At 44.5% G+C, this 20926-nt stretch overlaps 1 protein-coding gene across 4 annotated transcripts in view; it reads left to right on the forward strand.

Moving 5' to 3' along the window:
* Window positions 1-20926, forward strand: part of FNIP2 (folliculin interacting protein 2) — a 120215-nt gene that overhangs the window by 79841 nt on the left and 19448 nt on the right. For all 4 annotated transcript variants that reach the window (XM_054576095.1, XM_054576097.1, XM_054576094.1 and 1 more), the window contains 6 exons: window positions 4343-4544; window positions 4844-4932; window positions 6876-7022; window positions 7141-7310; window positions 13107-14427; window positions 15285-15441. In XM_054576095.1, coding sequence (XP_054432070.1) covers window positions 4343-4544; window positions 4844-4932; window positions 6876-7022; window positions 7141-7310; window positions 13107-14427; window positions 15285-15441 — 2086 coding nt within the window. The remainder of the gene's footprint in view (window positions 1-4342; window positions 4545-4843; window positions 4933-6875; window positions 7023-7140; window positions 7311-13106; window positions 14428-15284; window positions 15442-20926) is intronic.

Consider the following 20926-nt stretch of genomic DNA (forward strand, 5'->3'; position numbering starts at 1 on the left):
TAAAAAGATTTAATTCTTCACTCAAACCCATTTTGTAAGTCTGAATTTAATTTTAAATGTAAATGTATACAAGATTATTTTAATCTTTCTCTGATATTTCCTGTAACTTATGGAAGTATTAAAAGAAACTGAAAGTGTCTTCACGAGTTGTATATAGTTTGAAATGCCTTATGCATTCTATCATTGCATCTTCATCTGTATGGAAAAGTTAGTTTTATGCTGGGCTTCCTTATTAATAATTTCTTCATCTGAAGCTTCATATGAAAATAGTGGTGGGGGTGTTTCTGTCCAATGCATTGATCTTTACCTTTACATTCTATTTCTGTGTCTGTGGATACTTGATTTAAACTGCTGCTGCAATTTCCAAAACCAGAGGTTATAAACTCTTTGAAGAATTTCAGTAACTTCCTGATCAGGCTTTTTTGCAGTATCCTCTTTAGGCTCTTACTATGTGGTTATTTACTGTCCTGGGGCGCAGGTCAGAGAGTTAAATGTCTGTGCAGAGTTCCTAGGGACGGGCCCTGCTGATGGATGGACAGGCTGGCCTCCCACCGTGGGTCACAGCCCTGCCCGTCTTTCCTCTCGCCCACAGCCGTGCCTGCTTCTGCTTCTGCCGCTGCCACAGTCACCAGCCTGGGCCCAGGCCCCAGCCTTTCCAAGTTGGGGCCTTGCGGCACCCTGGATCGCTCAGGCACGTGGGGGTGCGCCTGACCACCAGGCCAGTCACCCACCATCTGGGTGGCATGCCCTTGGGCCTGAGCCCGCCTGCTCTGTAGTCTGGTGTCTTTCCTGCTCACACACATGCTTCACTGTCCATCAGACTTCACTTACAAGGTCAGGAAGAAAATGATTAAGAATTCAAGATAGCAACCGCAGGACATTCAACCAAACCCGGGGCCTTCCCAGAGCTGGCAGGCAGGGCTCCCTGTTGAGTGGACGCCTGCTGGTGGAGCTGGCGTGGGGTCAGCACTACTTAGCACTGAGAATGTCAGTGCAGTGGACATTCTGAGTTGACCCCTGTGCCTGCAAAGATCCTTTCATTGAAAGGAGATTGCAGTTGATAGCTCCCTTTTGACAGGTGTGTGGATGGGAAAATTAGTGTCTTGTGCTAGACAGAAGAGTGAGTGCCAAAAATATTGCCTCCGGCTTTGAGGGAGAATTCACAGTAGTCAAAAAACGTTCTTGCTAAGAGAGTTAAAGGTAGACAGAGAGGATATTCACAATCCCTAACTGGTGGTTCCACACTGACACCCATGCCACAAGGCCCCCTGCTGTGCCACGAGGTGAGCTTTGGTTTTTGCAGCAGGAGGCCGAGGAGGGGGGTCAGGCTTGAGTGTTTAGCGGTTGGTACTGCCTGTAGTTGGGGGAGAGCTGCAGAGCTTACATCCCTTAGTGAGGCTGTTGGTACCCTAAAGGAGGAAGGCATAATGTCCCGGAAAAGCTTTTGACTTGAATGATTAATGGAACCAACCATATAAAGTTGCTGACAGGATGTTCTTTGACTCATAAAAATGGAAATTTCATATGTTTTACCGTTTCCATAGATTCAGCATAAGTTCAGAGTTGACATAAACAATTAGACCATCAGTCCTGATATCTAGTATAGATCATTGAGATGCACTTAAATAATCAGAGTTTTGGCTCTTTTTGTGACCTTGAAGTACTCATAATGTTTGTAAATGGTTATGTCAACAAAATTCCTTATGATTTTTTTATAAGGAGAAAAGTGAAATGGGTAGCAGTGGTCTTTCCTTGCCCCAAAGGCCCGTCAGCTGGCACGATTACTCCCAGGTCTCCCCCATAGAGCCCCCGCGGGCACCGTGCGTCTTGTGGCAGGAGCTGCAGCAGAGGGGTCAGATGTGGGGGCGGAGTCCCTGGGTGTCTCCGGCGTCCAAGAAATGATCCCAGCCTAGAAGACAGAAATCCTCCCCGGCTTCTTATCCAGCCGTGTCACTAAGAGGTTTTCTTTTACTAAAGCAAGTTGATTAATCACTACGCTGCAGTTTCCCCATTTGCAAAAATGGTCTATGACACCTTACCTGGCAGTGACTAAGGATAAAGATAACATGAAGAATTTGGATGCATACCTGAAATAATCAATGTATTAATTAATTACCCTTACCCAAGGACGTGTTTACTGATTTGAGAGAGAGGGGAAGGGAGGGAGGAAGAGAGGGAGAGAAACATTGATGTGAGAGAGGAACAACAATGGGCTGCCTCCCATCCGTGCCTCCACCAGGACTGAACCAAAACCTAGGCATGTGCCGTCACTGTGAATCAAACCCACCCCCTTTCAGTTTATGGGAAGGTGCTCCAACCAATTGAGCCACACTGGCCAGACAATACCTGAATTTTTCAAAACATTCTGAAACATCCTTTTATTGTGGAGTAATTTTTAAAATATAATTATAATACCACATGACCTGATTTATTCCCATTTGAATGGTTGATCCAGGACCACAGAATGAAGCCCAGTTGCTTTAGAACTCAGTAGAGAAAGACAGTGAAGCAAGAGCTACCCACGCTGTGATAGCTATGGAAGTTCTTCAGAAATTCAGTAGGGGGCGCCCTCTGCTACATTAAAGTGGAAGTGGTCATTGATTACCGAGTAGAGATCAAGATGATGCATAAATCTGCATAGAGTTCAGTATTTATTGCAATTTGATTATTAAAGACCACATTGGCCAAAGATGGATGGGCTGATATGGCCATCTTGCTTTTGAAAAAGAAGGGAAATAAGAAGTAGACAAAAAAGGGTTGCAAGGAAATATTCGTATCTAATAAGCTCAGAATTTCCTGTACAGAGTCGAAGTAAACTGGTGTAGGAAAACAAATTATATTGCAGGTACTGTGTAAAAGAAGAGGGAGCATTGTATGAAATTAAGTAAAATTCTAAGAGTCTCAAGAATTTTTTTTCTGATGAGCAGATGATTAGGATCTAGAAATTTCTCAGAGAAAACAGGTTATGTTTTATTATAATGCATCACATTTATGACAGCACCTGGGGATCATGTCCTTTCAGAGGCACATCTGTTAGTGAGATCCTTTACTGATTTATTGACCACACCTACATCTCTGGAATCTTGCTTAAAGTCAGGAGAAACAATAACATATCTTTCGGAGGTTAGACCAAGATGTCTGTCTCCTGTCCTTTAAACATAAAATAGTCTTCCTGACCATAAAACCTTTGATGGATGTTTTTAAAAATGTGGGTATACTTGAAATCACAGGCACATTATAGACCATGAGTAGAGCATTAAATAAGAAATCTAAGACCAAGAGTAGGAGGCTAACTGTCTCGAATTCTGCAAAGCACAATTATGTTGTATTTTGTAATAAAGGAAATGGAGGAAGTGGTATCCTCCCATATTTGGCAGAGAGATGAGTGTAAATGGTGGAGTCAGTGAGTAAGAGAAAACTTATTGCATAGCTGTTGATACCATGTGCCAGAATAGACACTTTTATTTGCAATGTTATGTCCTTGGCTTTGATTCCTTTTTAGAAAAAAACAAATTAATTCTTTTATTTTCACTCTTGCTGTTGATGGCTATGTAGCAGTTATGCTGGTTTTTCAGAATACTTAAATAAAAGACATGGTCAGCCCATATGTGTGAGGCTTACCCATAAGGCAGATAAATGGTAATGGGGGGGAAAAAGACAAATTGAATGTATGTTCAGAATTTTTTGGCTTCATGATTCTCTTGTCGTAGAAGCAGAGTCTCTCAAAAGAATCTTAAGTTTTTTGAGAACTTGACTGTACCAGAAGAGAGGTGGATTTTTGTGTTTGGGAGATTTCCCAGAGAGCTAAATCAACCTCATGGCTTGATCTGAGCATTCACAGGAGTAAATTCATCTAATTGGAATAGCCTTGGGAAAGTGGGCCTCAACTACCAGTAGTCAGTAGTGATCCTCGGTTAAATGGAATACCGCATGGGATCCCTTCTCTTCCCACGTTCTTAACTATTGGTGTCTGTCAACCAGAGAACAAAGGGCCCATGTTTTGAGTGTACAGATATTTCACATCTTTTCGTAAATACCACCAATCTGATGCAAAATAATCCAAGGGAAAAGAACTAAGAGTCTAACAAGGGGACATTTGAAATTGCTTTCAGGTTTTTAAGGTTGTTTTTTTTTTTTTTATGTTAGGATAGTATCAGGTTATAAGCTGATATTTTCATTTTTCATGACAGAAAATTACAGGAGAGTCTGAATTAGAGGTAGATCAACTCCTAGTTAAGACCCTGAGTGTTCTGGATTGGCCACCTGAATAGCATCCCCGGATGTCAGAGTTCATCTTAGGTGTGAGTCATTGATGCAACTCTTCAAACTTATTTCCCTCCAGGTCAACTGATGAAACATTCAGCTTGGCTGAAGAAACCTGTAGCTCTAATCCGGCCATAGTTCGGAGGAAGAAAATTGCCATAAGTATCATCTTTTCCCTGTGTGAGAAAGAAGAAGCCCAAAGGGATTTCCAGGACTTCTTTTTTTCTCATTTCCCTCTGTTTGAGTCTCACATGAACAGGCTAAAGAGTGCAATCGAAAAGGTAATAAGAATGTAATCCTACTCAAATAGTGGAGTGATTATGGGTCTTTGAAGATGGTAGACTCTTTGTTTAGGTATCAGATCACTTTCCTAGAGAATGTAAATCATCTGCAGCAGCAATAGGTCCTTCAGCACATTGGTATTATACAGCAGATACTGCATGGCTTTAGGAGAGAAATTTACTACTTCCTGATGACTTCAGGCACCACTACCTTGAGGGTTTTGATTAAAAAGCCCAGTATCTAGTTATACAGCACTTTCTTCGCAGAGAATAATTTGGCTTGTTTCTTTCTAATGAAGGCCATGATCTCCTGTAGGAAGATAGCAGAATCAAGTCTCCGGGTGCAGTTTTACGTGAGCCGTCTGATGGAAGCTCTGGGAGAATTCAGGTAAATTTGCAGTTTGTGAAATTCAACAAATTTATAAGTAGTAGTAGCAGTGGCAGCCGTGGATCTGGGCTGACAGAGACCATGACTTGGAAGCACTGGGGGCTGGCCGTTATTAGTCACTTCAGCAGCTCCTTCCCTTTCAGATGGAAACAGAGATCAAGGAAGTAAAAAAATCTAAGTCACCCAGCACAAACTACTCCTCGCTACTGCCTGACAGACAGTCCTTGATATGTTGTTTTTTTTTAACAGAGTGAATGGAGAAAACTTAATATTCTAGTGTCTCTTATAAGCCTGTTCACATTCCATATCATCCTCACAAAAGCCCTAGCAGCAGGCTCTGTTACCCCTTGTACAGATGTGGAAACTTGAGTTCAAGGATGCTCGTCCACAGCATAGACGGAGAGAGTATGTATGTCATGGAAGTACACGTTCCGCTTGCCAGGGCAGTCCTGGTTTATACCCAGTGGCCTCACATAAGTGTCCTGGTCTGGATATTAAGTTATATGACCACCCTAGTGTGCCTTCATTGTTAATTTCTAATTAATAATCTTTGTACTCTGGACACCAGTTTTCTAGAGGCCTTGTCCCCAGTGTCTGGGAGGAAAGGCCACCTGCTTTGGGTAGCAGGTGGCCTTCTCTTTTACTCCGGCGAGCGGGGATTGTCACACCATTTCTTAGAGCCACCTTCCAGAAGGGGAATGGCATCCCACTCCAAAGCGGTCAGGAGCTAATGAGACAAACTGTTACTCTGTAGCTAAGGAATAAGAAGTTGTACAGTTCTTATTGTTAGAACATTTTGGGTATGCTTAAGGTATATGCTGGTGAACTCTATAATACTGCTTGGAGCAAAATCTCTGGAAGTATGGAACCGGAAAGCCTCACTGACAGTGTACAGAGAGAGTTCTTCCTCATATTTCAACAGTCTATCCCTCCAGAAATGGGGACAAAATAAAGTGTTAGCAATTGGAGACCTTGGTTTTGGTAAATGAATCCCAGTTCCATGTGATTCTAATTTGCCATTGCTACCTAAAATGGCAAAAGGTCTGTTTTTTGCCAACGAGGAACGCTGTTGGGTCTCAATTCTTTTATGCACGCACCTAGAAAATCAAGTCAGCGTATGTCTCATCTACTTTTGATTTTGGAAAAGTGGATAAGATACCAGTGGAGAGGCTGAGCCAAGTCAGTGGGCTCTTAGGAAAAACACGTGCATCGCGTAGCTTGGAATGGAGCTCTTGGAAGAGTTGGGTGACCTGCGTTCTCATCCTGACCTTGTCATTTAGTATTTGTGTATTCTGTGCAAGGAACGTATTTCTCTAGTGTTCATTTCTTAATATGTGAAATGATAGAGCTAGTCTAGCTACTTTTGCTAATAACTTACAGTTCTATAAATTTGATTGTTAGTCCACATAAAAACTTAGTATATCGTATAATGAAGGGCCATGTATGTAGGTTTTTCATCTAAAATGAAGAGGGTGCTTTGGTTGAGGGAATTAAAGCACTAGCCAGGAATCACAAGAGTTGTATTGCCTGAGTCACATTTTTAGTATAAAACATACTTATATCTTTACTATAAAAATGGGCATAAATTCTGATTGAAGGCATTGTGAAAATAAGTTGTTTTAAAATCAGTATTTTATATCAAGGGTTGATACACCTTTCCTGTAAAGGGCCTCTGTTACAGCTGTTCAACTTTGTCATTGTGCGAAAGCAGCAATATGTGAATGAATGAACATAACTGTGTTCCAGTAAAACCGTGTTTACAGAAAAGGTGACACTGAGATTTGGCCTGTGGGCCATAGTTTGCAGACTCCTGTTTTATAGTTTGCTCAAGTCCGTTGCGCCCTGCATAGATTCAGGTTACTGTTACCGTCTTTATTCCTTTATATAAAGGTTACCCAAAATAATGTTTGTGACAGTTTTGTACACCCCTTCTCTTTTCACAGGGAGACTATCTGGGGCTTGTATTCTGTTCCAAGGCTAGCGGAACCCGTGTGGCTTACCATGATGTCCAGCACTTTGGAAAAGACACAGCTTTGCCAGCGCTTTCTCAAGGAGTTCACATTTCTGATAGAACAGATGAACAAGAACCAGTAAGCTTCCACCCTCTGGAGCCTGCTGTGCCTGTTCCCTGGCCAGTGTGTGTTCTGTGTGTGACATGCCTCTTCCTGCATTGACTCATCCGGTTGCATTTTCTTCCATCTCCCAAAGGTTTTTTGCGGCCTTGCTGACTGCAGTGTTAACCTACCACCTGGCCTGGGTGCCGACTGTGATGCCTGTCGATCACCCTCCCATTAAAGCCTTCTCGGAAAAACGCACCTCTCAGTCAGTGAACACGCTGGCCAAGACCCACCCGTATAATCCTCTCTGGGCGCAGCTGGGTTAGTATCTGGTTTGATTATTCAGAGACAATATGGGATGGCATAGGGAAAATGCTAGAACTTTTAGTTGGTGTTAACTGTCTAACCCAGTGATACGCGCACGAGGCGTTGGCCCTCAGATTTCTAATTGTAAGGCTACCACTTTCCTCTCCTTTCTCTGCTAGCAGCTTTGTTCTGCTCTTCTGAAGTTGTGTAGATAAATTGTGCTCTACCATACAGCGTAGCAAATCACCCTAGAGCAGGTTTTTTTAACAATGGCATTATGGACACTCAGACCACCAGATCATTCTTTGCTGGGTGGGTGCTCGGGGAGCTGTCTTGTGTATTGCAGGATGTTTAGAAACATCACTGGCTTTTGTTCACTAGCTGCCAGCAGAAAACCCCCCTCAGAAGTTGTGACAATCAAAATTTCTTCAGATACTGCTGAATGTCCCCAGGGGTGGGAGGCAAGACACACCCCCTGGCTGAGAACCACTGCCCTAGAGGAAGGACTGGACAGGAGAAAAGGCAAAAGAGAAAGTGACATACTATCATTTCACCACCTTTTTAATTTTAGCTGAAGTCCAAAATCTTACCTTTCTCTACAATGCTTTCTTGCAGTTAGTTGGTACCATTTTTTTCCTCACACCTTTATGCTGAGGCATGGTATAGGAATCAAATGCTTTGGCATAGTTGGGGACGGAGTTTTGGACTTCTGAGACCAATTTTGCATATGTTGGGGTCATGGGTAGAGAGGTGTACTCCAGGACTTCTCATTTATCAAACGTTTAGAGCGACTAAGGAAAACTTGCGCACGCACTCTGTCCCTGGCCCTGTGTTAGATGCCAGGATATGGAGTTGAGTAACATGAGCTGCTTAGCCTCTCAGCAAACTATCTGCTTAGGAGAGGAGGCCGACTTGTGGTCAGACGATTTCAGGATGTCCCGAGTGGGTTGTCCTGGGATGTGGACATGCAGAAGCGGTGCGGGAGAGACTGGGAGGCGGAGAGGCTGGGAGCTGCGGTGCCGGAGCCCGAACTGCCCGAGTCAAGCCCGGTGCCCACGGGCAAGTGACTTAACCTCTCTGTGCCTCCGTCTCCTCATCTGTGAAACGAGGGGGAATAATAGTTCATGATTGTCGTGGGAATTCAGTCACTTACGTATAAAGCACCTTTGCTCCTGGTGTGCTGATGGAAATACAAACGTTGCAGGGGCACCGAGAGAGAAAGTGGGAGAGTGGAGGGGGTGTTCCAGGAAGGCGTGCCTGGGGAGCTGGTAAAATGACGTTTTCCAGAAAACAACTCACAGACTACGGAAAAGCACTCCAATCTTAGAAAACAGAGTGTTTTAACAACAGTAATGAAAGCTGTCACCGTGAGCCAAGCACTGTTTTAAGTATTTTTTACATGTATTAGTTAGACTCCCATTCCAAATTTATCACTGCTGCTTTCATTTTATAGATAATAAAGTTGTCCTTGTGCCCTGGGTCATGAGATATGTAGGAAAGGAAATACCTGTCTCACTGTTAGGGACATACTAGATGCGGGTTAAATGAATTAATAAAGAGTTTATGGCTGTTAAAATGGATTTAATACAAGCAGTCAGTACTGAGCTCAGAAAAGTGCTCAGTGTGCGCCCACCTCACTCTGGGTCAGCCGGTTCTTCCAGCGGGGAACACAGCAATGTCTCTGTTACAGAACAAAAGCCCTGAAGAAAGGTGCTATCCTGAAGTGGTTGCCGTGAAGGGAAGGGGCTTGGATATTAAGGAAACGTGGTTACATGCTGCCAGGTCGCCCATTGAAAAACTGCTAATTAAGTAGTTTGCATTTAATTAGATAAATGTATTTATAATTCGACATGCTCCTCATTTGAAATTTAACTAATTGAGAGCCATTAATTTCCTTTGTTCAGCTTAGGAAGACAAGCTCTTTCCTGCGAGCTCTCCACAGCCCCTTTTCAAAGGAGATCATGCATGATCAAACCGCCCGTGGTCCCTGCCCCTAACAGTCCAGCCGTGTTGGCTGTCGGCAAAGCCATGTGAGGAGGGGATGCGCGAACGAGGCCCTGCTGCAGAGCCAGGCGATAGCTTTATGAAGCCAAGTGTCGATGATGGTCGTGTTTCCATTATTACAGAAAATCGAAGGGACCCAATAATTTGACAGGGGAAGATGATTATTTCCAATTACTGTATTTTCCTTAACTATTTACCAAGTCACAGTAAACAAGAAAATATCAATTGCTGGGAATATACACTGATGCAGATACAATTTTAATCCAGGTTCCTCAGTAATAGAAAAGATTCTACATATCTTGAATCATTTCAAAGGCCTGTCTGAGAGCTTGCCAGGACAGGTCCCACAGTGCCCAGCTCTGCCTGCTTCCTCAGTGTCCCCAGGAGAACGAGCAGAGAGGCTGGGAGCAACACAACCTTTGCATTCCCTGGGCGCGCTGCGAGGGAGCATAGCCACCCGCCTGTGCCCGGCGCATGCCCTCTGCACACAGGTTTCCAGAGTGTGGCTGACCGCCTGCTAGTGGGCTGTGGAAGCTGCTTACTAGGTCAAAAGAGTATTTAAAAACTGCAATAGAATAGAAAATACCAGAGTGACACATTTGTGTTTCATAAAATGTCTGTCACAGAGGGAGTGTGAGGCTGCAGTCTGAAAGGTATTTCTTTCCTTGGGTGGGCACACGGAGTGTGAAGGCCACTGTCATTCACCACCGATTGAAGGAGACCTGTGGGTGTCTGTGTGACCCTAATGGCCTCAAGGATTGGTGGAAATGAGAAGCAGCTTTTCAAATCCTTGAAAAAAAAGGTTTGCGATTACTGGTTTCAATTAATGTAAGTAAAGGAGTCTGGCATTTCTTCAGTTTCTTCCTCCAGAAATTTAAATTTCCTATTTCAGAATGCGGCGGAATTAGACTATAAATCAATGAAATATATAAGGAGAAGATCCCCACTTGCCCAGAAATTAAACACCCACATTTAAATACCCCATAAGCCAAACAGTACTTCACAAGAGAAATTACAAAATGGTGAAATAAATGGTAATAAAGATACAATAAATATCAATGTTTAGCATCACGGCAACACTATTTAAAGGGGACTTCTTAGCATATGCACATTTATGAGAATGTGATCAATGAACAAGTGGCCCTTTAAGATACTTAGTTTCTCTTTTTATCTTCTTTTTAATTCTCTGTTTCTCCCTCTGTCTGTCTTTGTTTCTCCATCTCCACCTCTCGCCCCCAACTGTCACCCTCTGCTTTCTGTCCCCTTGATAATGCTGCTGAGTTCTCTCAGCCTCTTACCTCATCCTCTCCCCCTTTCTTCCTCTCCCCTCTCTTTCCACTTTCCCCTCGATACCCTTTTTCTCCCCCTCTGTCTTGGTGTTTTCTTTTCCTACAAACGCTTCGCCCTCTCTGCCTCCCTCATCTCTGCTCCAGCCTCTCTGTGCCCCTCTCCGTTCCCCATCTCTTTCCTGTCCTCTCCCTACCCTCTGTCCGTTCTTCCCCTCTCCCTTCCGTAGTTCCCCTCTCTCTGTCCCTCCGCCCTCTGTCCCGCGCTCTCGTGTTCACTCTCTGTGGCCCCCTCGTTGTCCTGTCCCTCATCTCTATGGTTACCCTGTTCACAACCCTGCTGCTGCACACTTTGGCCTCTCTGTTTCGCCTGCAGACACTTTTTACCCACCCCTCCCTTTTTTTCTGTCTTTCTTCCATTTTCTCTTTTTCTTAAATTGAAGTTTGTATTTCAAATTATGCTTTAAAAAGCACAGCACATAACATTTATCATCTTAACCGTTTCTAAGTGTAACAGTTCAGTATTGTTAAGTCTGTTCCCATGGTTGTGCAACTTGCCTTCATTTTGCAGAATTATACTCAAGAGAACAATGGAATTTACTCTAAAATTAGTAGCTTCCTCAATCCAGGCTCAAAAAATTGCTGTAGAGTTCAAGATGCAGTAAATCTTTAATATTATAGGTCTATTATTTTAATGCATTATTTTTATGAAGTTTGGTCCTAAAGTAATGGCAATATCCACACACATTGCTCTCATTACTTTATAGAGTTTAAATGATTATAAATTATATATTCAATAGCTGTCTTTGTTTTACTTTTTTCCACTTACGAATTCATTATTAAAATGTTAAATGCATTGAAAAATAACATTGTCATTCCGAGTGGCTTTTCATCTGATTTCTTTCTTACACCAGATTTTGGATGTGGAATGCTCATCTTCGTTATTAACATTGAGACTGAGTTAACAAGTGTCCCATGAATGCCTGACAAGCTGTGACGCCTACAGCAACAGGCGATGTGAGCCAGGGAAGTAACAATGAGTGACACTAAGTTCTTAGTCAAGAGCGTTTTCTCAAACAGCAGCCTTTGTTCTGGCATCAGACTGCAATTCTGAGACAGTCTTTTGAATTCTTGGATGATTTCTCAGTCGGTTGCAAAAACCTCAATGATAAAACTGTATTAGCCTGTCATCTAGTCTTTGTAGAGAAGATTGTTTAATATCATTTCTGTCCTGTACTTTAAGTTCTTCGGAGCAGTAGCCTTACGGTAGGGAACAGTTTCCACAGGAGGTACTTCCGAAGGGTTCCCCAGGGGAAGCGCTTCCTGATGGTTCCCATAAATTTTCCCTCTCTCTTAATCTATCAATTTAATTAGTGATATCTACTGTGTGCCCTTATTAATGCCTTCCCTCCTCTCTCGTGGCACTCCCCCGATGGGTTCTAACTTCCCGAGTTCTTATTTATAACAATTACCATATTTCTCATCTTTTTTGTTTAGTATCTTTTCAAGTTTTGATTTATTTCAACATTTTGATGATTCCTGTAATGGTTTCTAACTCAGGGTTGCTTACGCAGAGATGTAAATGAAACAAATCTGTGTAAAACACTTAGCACTATACCTGCACAGTCTGCAAATGCTGGCTTTTTGTTGTGGTTGTCATCATTAATATCAAAGTGTCAAATATATAACTTACCAAATGCACTAATTTTAGTAGGTTACTTGACCAACACTTTTGATGAAAAGCTTATACTGCTGTGTTCATCGACACATTTGCTCTTCTTCCTTTAAGCCAGATGTTCATGGCTCATTAGCCAGTTTTTAATCAACTTGTCAGGATATAACCTATGGGACATGATCTGTTTTGTTTTTTTCCTGCAGAATTTTCATGTGAATTAATAGAAATATTCAGATTCATTTATATTCAGACTCATATTATTCATGACTAAGTGATTTTCTTCTTCTTAATCAAATTGATTCTACTTGGTACATGTCTGTATATTGGGATAATTCCGAACAGGTCATTCATTTCATTAAATATTTTGAATTGATTCACTGCACTTTGGTTCAGAGATCCCTGAATTGGGATTTCACCCCAAGGCCTATTCTGTTGTCCATGATTTCCTCTAAAAAAAGTCTCATTATTCTAGTTTCCAAGATACAGTATTTGATTTGGTCACATAGTCAGGGCTCTCTGGCTTCAGCCTTCCTTGGGCGGGGGTGGGGGGGGTGGCCAGCCAGTGAGCTGCGTGGGCAGACCTCATGGAGGGCTGTGCTGGGCCAGCACTGTCCCCTTGCCCCAAGAGCGGCGGGCTGAGCCCATGCCAGGCCTTTCCAGACTGTCCACCAGAGGCAAAACTAAAACCTGGTCATTACTAGAAATTACCTCTTTGCCTCAGTCATTTGTGTGAAGAAGCAATTCTAGTTTGGACGGTAAGTCTCCATTTTTCTCTTGTAAAAGCTGACACATGCAAGGCATGCTCACCCCAGACGACTTTGCCTTTGTGTCCACTTTGCTCTGTAGGCGATCTCTACGGGGCCATCGGCTCTCCGGTGAGGCTGACGCGCACCGTGGTGGTGGGGAAGCAGAAGGATTTGGTCCAGCGCATACTTTACGTCCTGACCTACTTTCTCCGTTGCTCTGAGCTGCAAGAGAACCAGCTGACCTGGAGTGGGAATCACGGAGAAGGGGAGCAGGTGTTAAATGGGAGCAACATCACGACAGCCTTGGAGAGGGGAGAGGTGGAGGAGTCCGAATATGTGGTTGTCACGGTGAGAAGCGAGCCCGCCCTCCTTCCCCCTATCCTGCCACTGACGAAGGCCGAGGGAAGGAGCCCTGGGCCTGAGGGCTTGGCTGGAACCTCAGAGGACAATGACTTTAGAGACCTGTGTCCCAAAGCCGACAAGGAAGGAAACGCATGTTCTGCGGCCTGTAGCCCGGGCTACCAGGACCCAGTTCCAGGCAGCTCTTGGAAACCTCAGGGTGCATTTCGTAAGGAGGAAGAAAGTGAAAAAGAGGCCCCACGAGATGGCTGTTCCAGGTTCTCCAGCTGTGACGGCCCAGGAGCAGGAGCAAAGATCAATGAGGAGTGGAAAGGCGAGACGCATAAGAAGCTACCAGACCGGTCAGCGGCGCGGCCCTGCCCAGACAGACTTTCCTGGGAGAAGCCTCCCTTAGAAAAGGTCACTTTCCAGATTGGAAGCTCTGTATCACCAGAGTCTGACTTTGAAAGCCGCACCCAAAAAGTGGAGGAGCGGCTAAAGGCCTGTAGACAATATCCAGAGCTAGCCAGTTGTCCTTTGATTGAATCCAGGGTGGCCACTGACATGGCTCAGGACCAGCAGGTTTCTAGGTGCTTTTTCCCGCCTGGCTTCCAAGAGAATGTCTGCTGTCCTCAGAACCCATCATCAGACAGGGACGAAGGTGAATTTGACAGGGGTTATGCTGAGGACAGAGGCATCAGAACCAAAGCTGCAGGAGATGCTGCCGGGCAGCCCCACCCTGCTGCTGACTCGTCTGTCCCTAATGCCAGTGCGGCCGGGCCTGGACAGGAAATGCTGGGGGGAACCAGAGGTTTGTATTCGGAGGATGAGGAAGGACCTTTGGTAGCACCTGGCAGGTGTGTACAGCAGGAATTGGGTGTCTCAGTTGCTGCAGATGTCCCCTGTGGGGATGCTGACGGGACGGGGGACTTCAGGACTGAAGGAGACATTCCCAGAAACGAAAGCTCTGATAGCGCTCTCGGAGACAGTGACGACGAAGCGTGTGCTTCAGCCACACTGAATCTAGGTCACAGCAGTGACCGCACTGAAGGGTCCTTGGAAGTGGAGCTGCCTCTGCCCAGGTAATGCTGGCCGGCTGGGACGCAGAGGGGTCTGGGTTCAAATACGGCCATGATCATATTGGCTGCTGTTGGCTATTGTACACGTAACAGTTTTTCCCTTCAAGCATTAGAAGTGTTATCAAACCAATAGTGTCCAGCCTGCCCCTTCTCCAAGGAGACCACTGGCTCTGAGCTCTCTGAGTGAGGAGGCAAGTGGGTGCCTTTGCAACGACTGTGACATTTAGGGGGAATCTTGGGGGTCCAATGGAGGCGTGGTGAGAGCAGGGGCTTAGGGCTCCGTCATTGAGACAGAGCGGCAGGGCTGGCAGCAGGTGCCTGGCTGCAGAGGAGGTGGGTCACACTCACCGGGCAGCCTCTCTCCCGCTGGTCGGAGCAGCGTGAAGCGGCTGGGAAACACCGCCTCTCCCTTAACACTCCATCAGGTCGATTATTTGGTCTGTGATGACGGAAAGCACTAATTAGAGGCTTCTTCTGTTTTGCGGCGCTGTTGTGGGTACCACCCCATGCAGATGCGTCGAGTCCCCTTTTGGCAAGCTCCCCCTCAGTAGACTCTCTCTCTCTTCACTCCCTTGACACAGACTGCCTGGTGCATGTTCCATAGGAGTTACAAGAACAGACTCGTAACCGGCTATCCATATACTGTTTTCTTCCTGCTACCTTTAGGGAAAAACAAACTTCTTTTACTCCTCCAACCCCCTCCCTTGTCCCACACCGAGGATCTGCTTACCGCTTATGGTAGGATTGGTGAAGTGGTCCGCCCTGAATCTTATCTGTGTCATTGGGGTTTTTGTTCCAGCTGTCAACAAGAAGGGAGTTGGTTTTTAATTGTGTATTCTAACAGACTGGTACTGTTTTAGGTCTCAGAGCATCAGCAACCCAAATGTAAGAAACTTCGGCCGCTCCCTTCTGGCGGGTTACTGCCCCACGTACATGCCTGACCTGGTGCTCCATGGGACCAGCAGCGATGAGAAGCTGAAGCAGAGCCTGGTAGCTGACCTGCTGCACACAGTCCATGTAAGTGATCCCAGCTCGGCGCCGGCTGCCAACAGCATGTCAGCCAGGGTCCTGGCCAGCCCCAGGTGTTTAGGCTGCCCTAGGCTGGAGAACGTGTAATGAAGGACTGTTTACAGAGATGTGGGCAGGGTGGCAGGAGCCAACCAGGGTTGGGGAAGCCCCCAGGGATTAGCTGAGCTGGGCCCGAAAGAGCAGGGGAGTGAGCAGTGAGAGCAGAGCCGGCACATGCAGAGGGGCTGCCGGCTGCAGGAGCACCGAGGCGGGCGGGGGGCTAACGTTTCACGTCTCTCTCCTCCAGCTCTGAGCTCTCCTGGTGCCTCCCGGTGGCTGGGCCCAGCTGGAAGCCAGAGCGCAAGGTCATAGCTGATGCAGACACAGCCCTGTGGTCCACAGAGGTCAGCCTCCCGGGGCCCACAGAGGACAGAGAAGGGCGAAGAGTAGACCTGGGGGCGGGTGGGGGCGGGTAGGCCGGGCAAACAGAATACATGGCACAGATGGTGACAATTACATGCCGTCACGGGCAGGACCTAAGAGATGTCACATATGGTTTGCTTTTTACCCGATCCTCACAAGTTCCTCAAAGTAATTTATTTTAACTGATTTGTCATTAAGTTTACTTTGATGGCTGCATGAGGATGACTATGTAAAGATTAACAAATCTTACTGGAAAATTGCCTTGTGGCTGCCGTTAAGTGCTTTTCTGCTATCTGCAGCGTGGCAGGATCTGTCTGAGCCGCGAAGGCAACTGCGTTAGTCTGATGGGCCTGTTTTTAATTGAGCTGCTATTGGGCAGATGTGCAAAAATAGATGTTTTGCATTGGAAACATTGTATCTTGTGCAACAGGGAAAGTCCTCATTACATTGGGAAAATTGGAATTTGGCTCCCTTTCTACCTCCTTGCCCAATAAGTATTTTCTGGGAGGTGAAACAGGCACTGCATGTTATCTTTGGCCTTGAGCACCTCCTCTGTGAAGACTAAACATACATCAGACTTGGGCTAAACGAGCTGAAGATTTGTGTGAAATAATAGCAAGAAAAGCTCAGTGGCGAAGCAGATGTCTTCATAACGCCCGGGGGCAGGGAGGGAGAAGAGGTGAGGAGGGGCGGTCTGCAGCTGGAAGGCCGGCCTCTGGACGCTTAGACACTTAGTTCTTCCTCCCCAACCCCCCAGCCCTCCCCCGCCCCCTCATTCCCAGCCCTGCCCTGCTTCATGGTGGGACACCACCCCTCACCAGGACACTCCTGGAAGGAAGCTGTGAGGTTGCTTTTGTGTCTGCAAGGAATGTCAAATTTTATTTGCATACTTTTAATCAACAATGCACACTTGTATATCACTTTAGACATGCCTACATCAGTGGTCTTAGAATCAGGACAAAGCCCTCATTGGACGATGCTGTCTTTTCTGGGTTGTCTTAAACCATCTATGAAGCAGCAGTGACGTTAGATACTCGCTTACGTCTGCGGTACTATGGCCAGAGCTTGAGGCCCTCCTTTCCTTTTCTGTCAGTGCCTTAGGTTTACATCCATGTATGCAAAGCATGCGGGGTTTGCCTTTGTGCCCTGCCGGCGGTTTGATCTGTGAGAACATGGGTGTTGCTCGCTGCGCCTTTCTCCCATGAAGCCCCAAGTTCTGCTTCTGACCGAGGCGCCGGGAGAGCGCGTGTGAGCCAGTGGGGCTGTCTTCAGGGCCTTCAACCTCGCCAGCTGGAGGGTGTTGCCCGAATGCCCCCGACTCGCTCACAACCCCTATGAAAATGTAGTCCACTGATTGATAACTCCTTGAACTTATCTGCAAGACCATTCGTGACACTTTTTTATATTTTTTATAGGCTGACAAGTTCTGCCTTTTGCGTATTAGGTTTTCATGGTGACCATTTAGCTTTGTAATTCTTACATTTGAAAAAACAAAACAATATTTCCTCTATTTGTACTCTTAAAGATTTTTCATATTATATCATTTCCCCTTCCTTTCACTAGTTTTTTCACACCGTAGCTTTTCTCATTTCTTTAGACTATGCAATCACCCTGAGAAATCGAAAGTTATTAAGTATAATAAACCTATATTGTGTCAAATTGTGGGCCCATCCAGAAGTGCAGTCATGCATGGTGTTGATAGGAAATTGCAAAGGGTTCATAAAAATACCTTCCAAAGTTTAATACATTTAGAATGTATCCAATTAGCATGAGTGGATTTCTAATTTCACTTGGCACATTCATCATCATAAATTTTACTTTTGAAGTACTGTTTTATTTAAACTGCCTCTCAGACTGGGACTTTGGTACATGGCAGCGTTTAAATGAAAACAAACAAACAAAAAGAAAACCTTACTTTCAAATGCCATTTACAAATATTTGTTGAAAAATAAATCAAGAGGTTTTTTTAAAAAAAAAACATTATATTGAATTTACTGCTCCATAAAGCCTCGTAATTATGTAAATTCTTGAGTAGATTGCCAGAGAAAGAAGCAAAGACTCAGGAACACGTACATGACCAGCGTTAGAGCAAAAATAATAGCTTTTTGAGGAAGGGAAGATTGGGGTAAATTGCTTTATCACAACTGGCTTTCAAAAACCTATTTTTGGATGTTAATAATTTTTAGTGTTCATACTAAACTTCATTGGGCTCTGCTATTCCTAGTTGCTTTTAGAGAAGGATTTTTAATAAGTGTTTAAAAGCCATTGATCTATTTTCTAGACCTATGCATGATTGGATTATAAAATCTATCTTATATAAATGTGCATTTTTGTAACTATGGTGGATTAGTTAGTAGGGTTTCTTTCCTCACTGAGGGATTGCAATCCAGAGCTTCCAATACTGAACATTTCTCTGTATGTTTCTTTATTCCAGTCTTTCATGAGAGACGTATATTAACTTTATTTCATATATTCCCATTTTTATTACTGGCTTTCACATGTCAAGATGTGGTCTTTAAATATTTGAACACATGTTCTTGTTTAATCCATATACTACCTCTTTTCTGTCATTTGAACTGTTTCCCTGCCTTCTAACATATAGATTATACAGCTGCCTTAAATTAGGCTAATGTAATATTTAGTTTCATTTTTTTCCTGCCACATCTAAATGTGCATTCTTTCCTCCGTTTTCTTTCTGACTTTAAATGGTAAAATGGGGGAGAGAGTGAGAGAACCAGCTTTACCCCATACCTGTGACCCCCATGTAGCTTTTTCTCTCTCGTGCGTCTGTCTGCCTGTGAGTGCTGCTGACCAGGTCAGTGCCAGTAGTGTTAGTTATGGGGCAGTGGGGGGTTGGGGAGGAACCCGGACTTAACTTTGACGGCTTAGGCTCAAGTCTCAGTATTACCACTCGTTCGCTGGTAGTCCAGCAAATCCATTGGCATTGCTAAGCCTCAGAAAAATGTATTCAGAGCAACAGATGAAATATAACCCAGTGGTTTGGAGTTTGGCTTCGGAAGACAGGCAAACCTAAGTTTGAATCATGGCTCAACCCTTCAGTGTCTTTGCAGCCTTGGGCAAGGCTCTTTGATTTTCTAAGCATTAGTTTTATCTTCCATAAAATGAATAGTATTTATAGGTCTGGTTTGAAGACTGTGAGATAATGCAGATCAAGTGCTTAGCACAGCGCCTGGCACATTACTCAATGCCTAATAAATGGTAGCTATTAAAATAACATACAGGGAAATGGTCTGTAACTGAGCCTCCCAGGAAGCTCCGGGTGGAGATGGCAGGGCGGAGCCTGCCCCATGCTTGGTCAGCGCTGATGGCTCCGTCCCCTCTGCCTGCCAGGTCGCAAGTGGCAAGCCTGCCACTCTTAACTGCAGAGCAGGGTCATCGATGCTGAAATTAACTTCACATTTGCTGTTTAAAAAAAAACACGTTCCAGGCTTCAGGCATCTAATAGAATAATCTATAAAGCAAAATAAAAGTTGGATATGGCAACCTCTTTCATTTAATTTTAAGAGTAGCAACAGATTGACTCCAGAAATATCATGCGGAAATCAGTAGCACAGATAAGGAGCTTTGCTAAAAGCTTGGCTGTGATATGTGCTCATGAATAGCTAATTAAGCCCCGCAGTGTAATCAACCAGGGAGATTACAAAAGAACAGCAAGTCACATCAAGTGATAAATCATTACTTAAGTAACAGAGAACATTAAGTGCCTCAAGTCAACAACGGCCTTGAAATCAATAGTGTTGCAAAGGAAACGTCTATGTAGGACAGGTCTGCTACTTTAGAACACCTCTGTCGCTTTCATTTCCCTGTGCTGGATAATCAGCATGACAATGCCTCCGGCCTGTAGCGCTGTCTTACTGTTTAGTGAAATCTCTGAGGAGTGGGTGTGTGTGAGCGTGTGTGTATACAGGTATATATTTATACACATGTATTCATGGACACACATGATCACGTGTGTGTAAGCATGCGCACTGGGTTATGATGTTCAAATGTATTTCTTGTTGTGGATTGTGATTTAAAAATATTTGAGGAAAGTCATGCTCTCCGAGGATGACTGACCCCAGTCTGGAAGGTTTGTGATTCTCCCCCTCTCTCATTATGGCGGCTGTCTTATTTAGGTTCTCCCTAACCTTCCCGACTAGGAATGCCCCGGTTTTCCCCCTTCCAGACATCTCGCATGGTGCCACAAGAGGGCTCTTTCTAACACATGAATAAGACCATGTACTCTTCTGTTCTGGTAGTTTATATTTTTACTCTCAAAAAAAGGGAAACTCCTTGACTGAAATGGTCTGTTTTATGTCCTCCAAATACCAACACACACACACACATACACCCCTACCCACCCACCCACCCACCCTACTACGTCTCCTATTGTGCGCCAGTCACACTGTTTGCCATCCTACATGGTCCACCTTTCCACTTGTGTGCATTTGCTTCCTTTGCCTAAGGCACTATTGAACAAATTTCTATTCATTTTTGAAGACCCAGTTCAAACGTTGCCTCTTCGAAACCGTCGCGGGCACCCCAGGGTGGAACTCAACTACTCTCCCCTTCGGGCTCCTTTGCACACTGCACTGGACCTTTGTTCTATGTCCCACTAGGGTTTCAGGCAGCAGAAAACAGAGGAAGGGACTTAGTTTCTTTCACATCCCCAGTACCTCACCTGGTGCCTGACACATAGAAATCAATGTGACTGATTCCCATAGAACGTATGCTTATTACTTCAGATAAAGCTATAATGATTAGCGTCTCTTCCTTCTGAAGTAAAATAAGGAGATAACATGTTTAAGACATGATGCCCGTGGCTTTCTGTGTTCATTTTCTTTACCTAAAGGATAATAAAAAGCTTATTATATGTCTCTCGGGCTTCATTTCTCTAGCATTTTGTAGATATTAGACACATTGCTAATTCTGACGTTTTCCCAGATTTTTGCACCATGTACAAAATATTTGGAGATCTATACCATTCTCTTCAAAAAAAGCTACCAGCCTTCTCACATTTCATTTTGGAGTCATGCACATCCCCACGTATTCTGAGGACCCTTTTTTCCCT

This window comes from Pteronotus mesoamericanus, unplaced genomic scaffold (genome assembly GCF_021234165.1).
Source record: "Pteronotus mesoamericanus isolate MK-2021 breed Mesoamerican mustached bat unplaced genomic scaffold, CSHL_Meso_final contig_32, whole genome shotgun sequence".
Classification (NCBI taxonomy): Eukaryota; Metazoa; Chordata; class Mammalia; order Chiroptera; family Mormoopidae; genus Pteronotus; species Pteronotus mesoamericanus.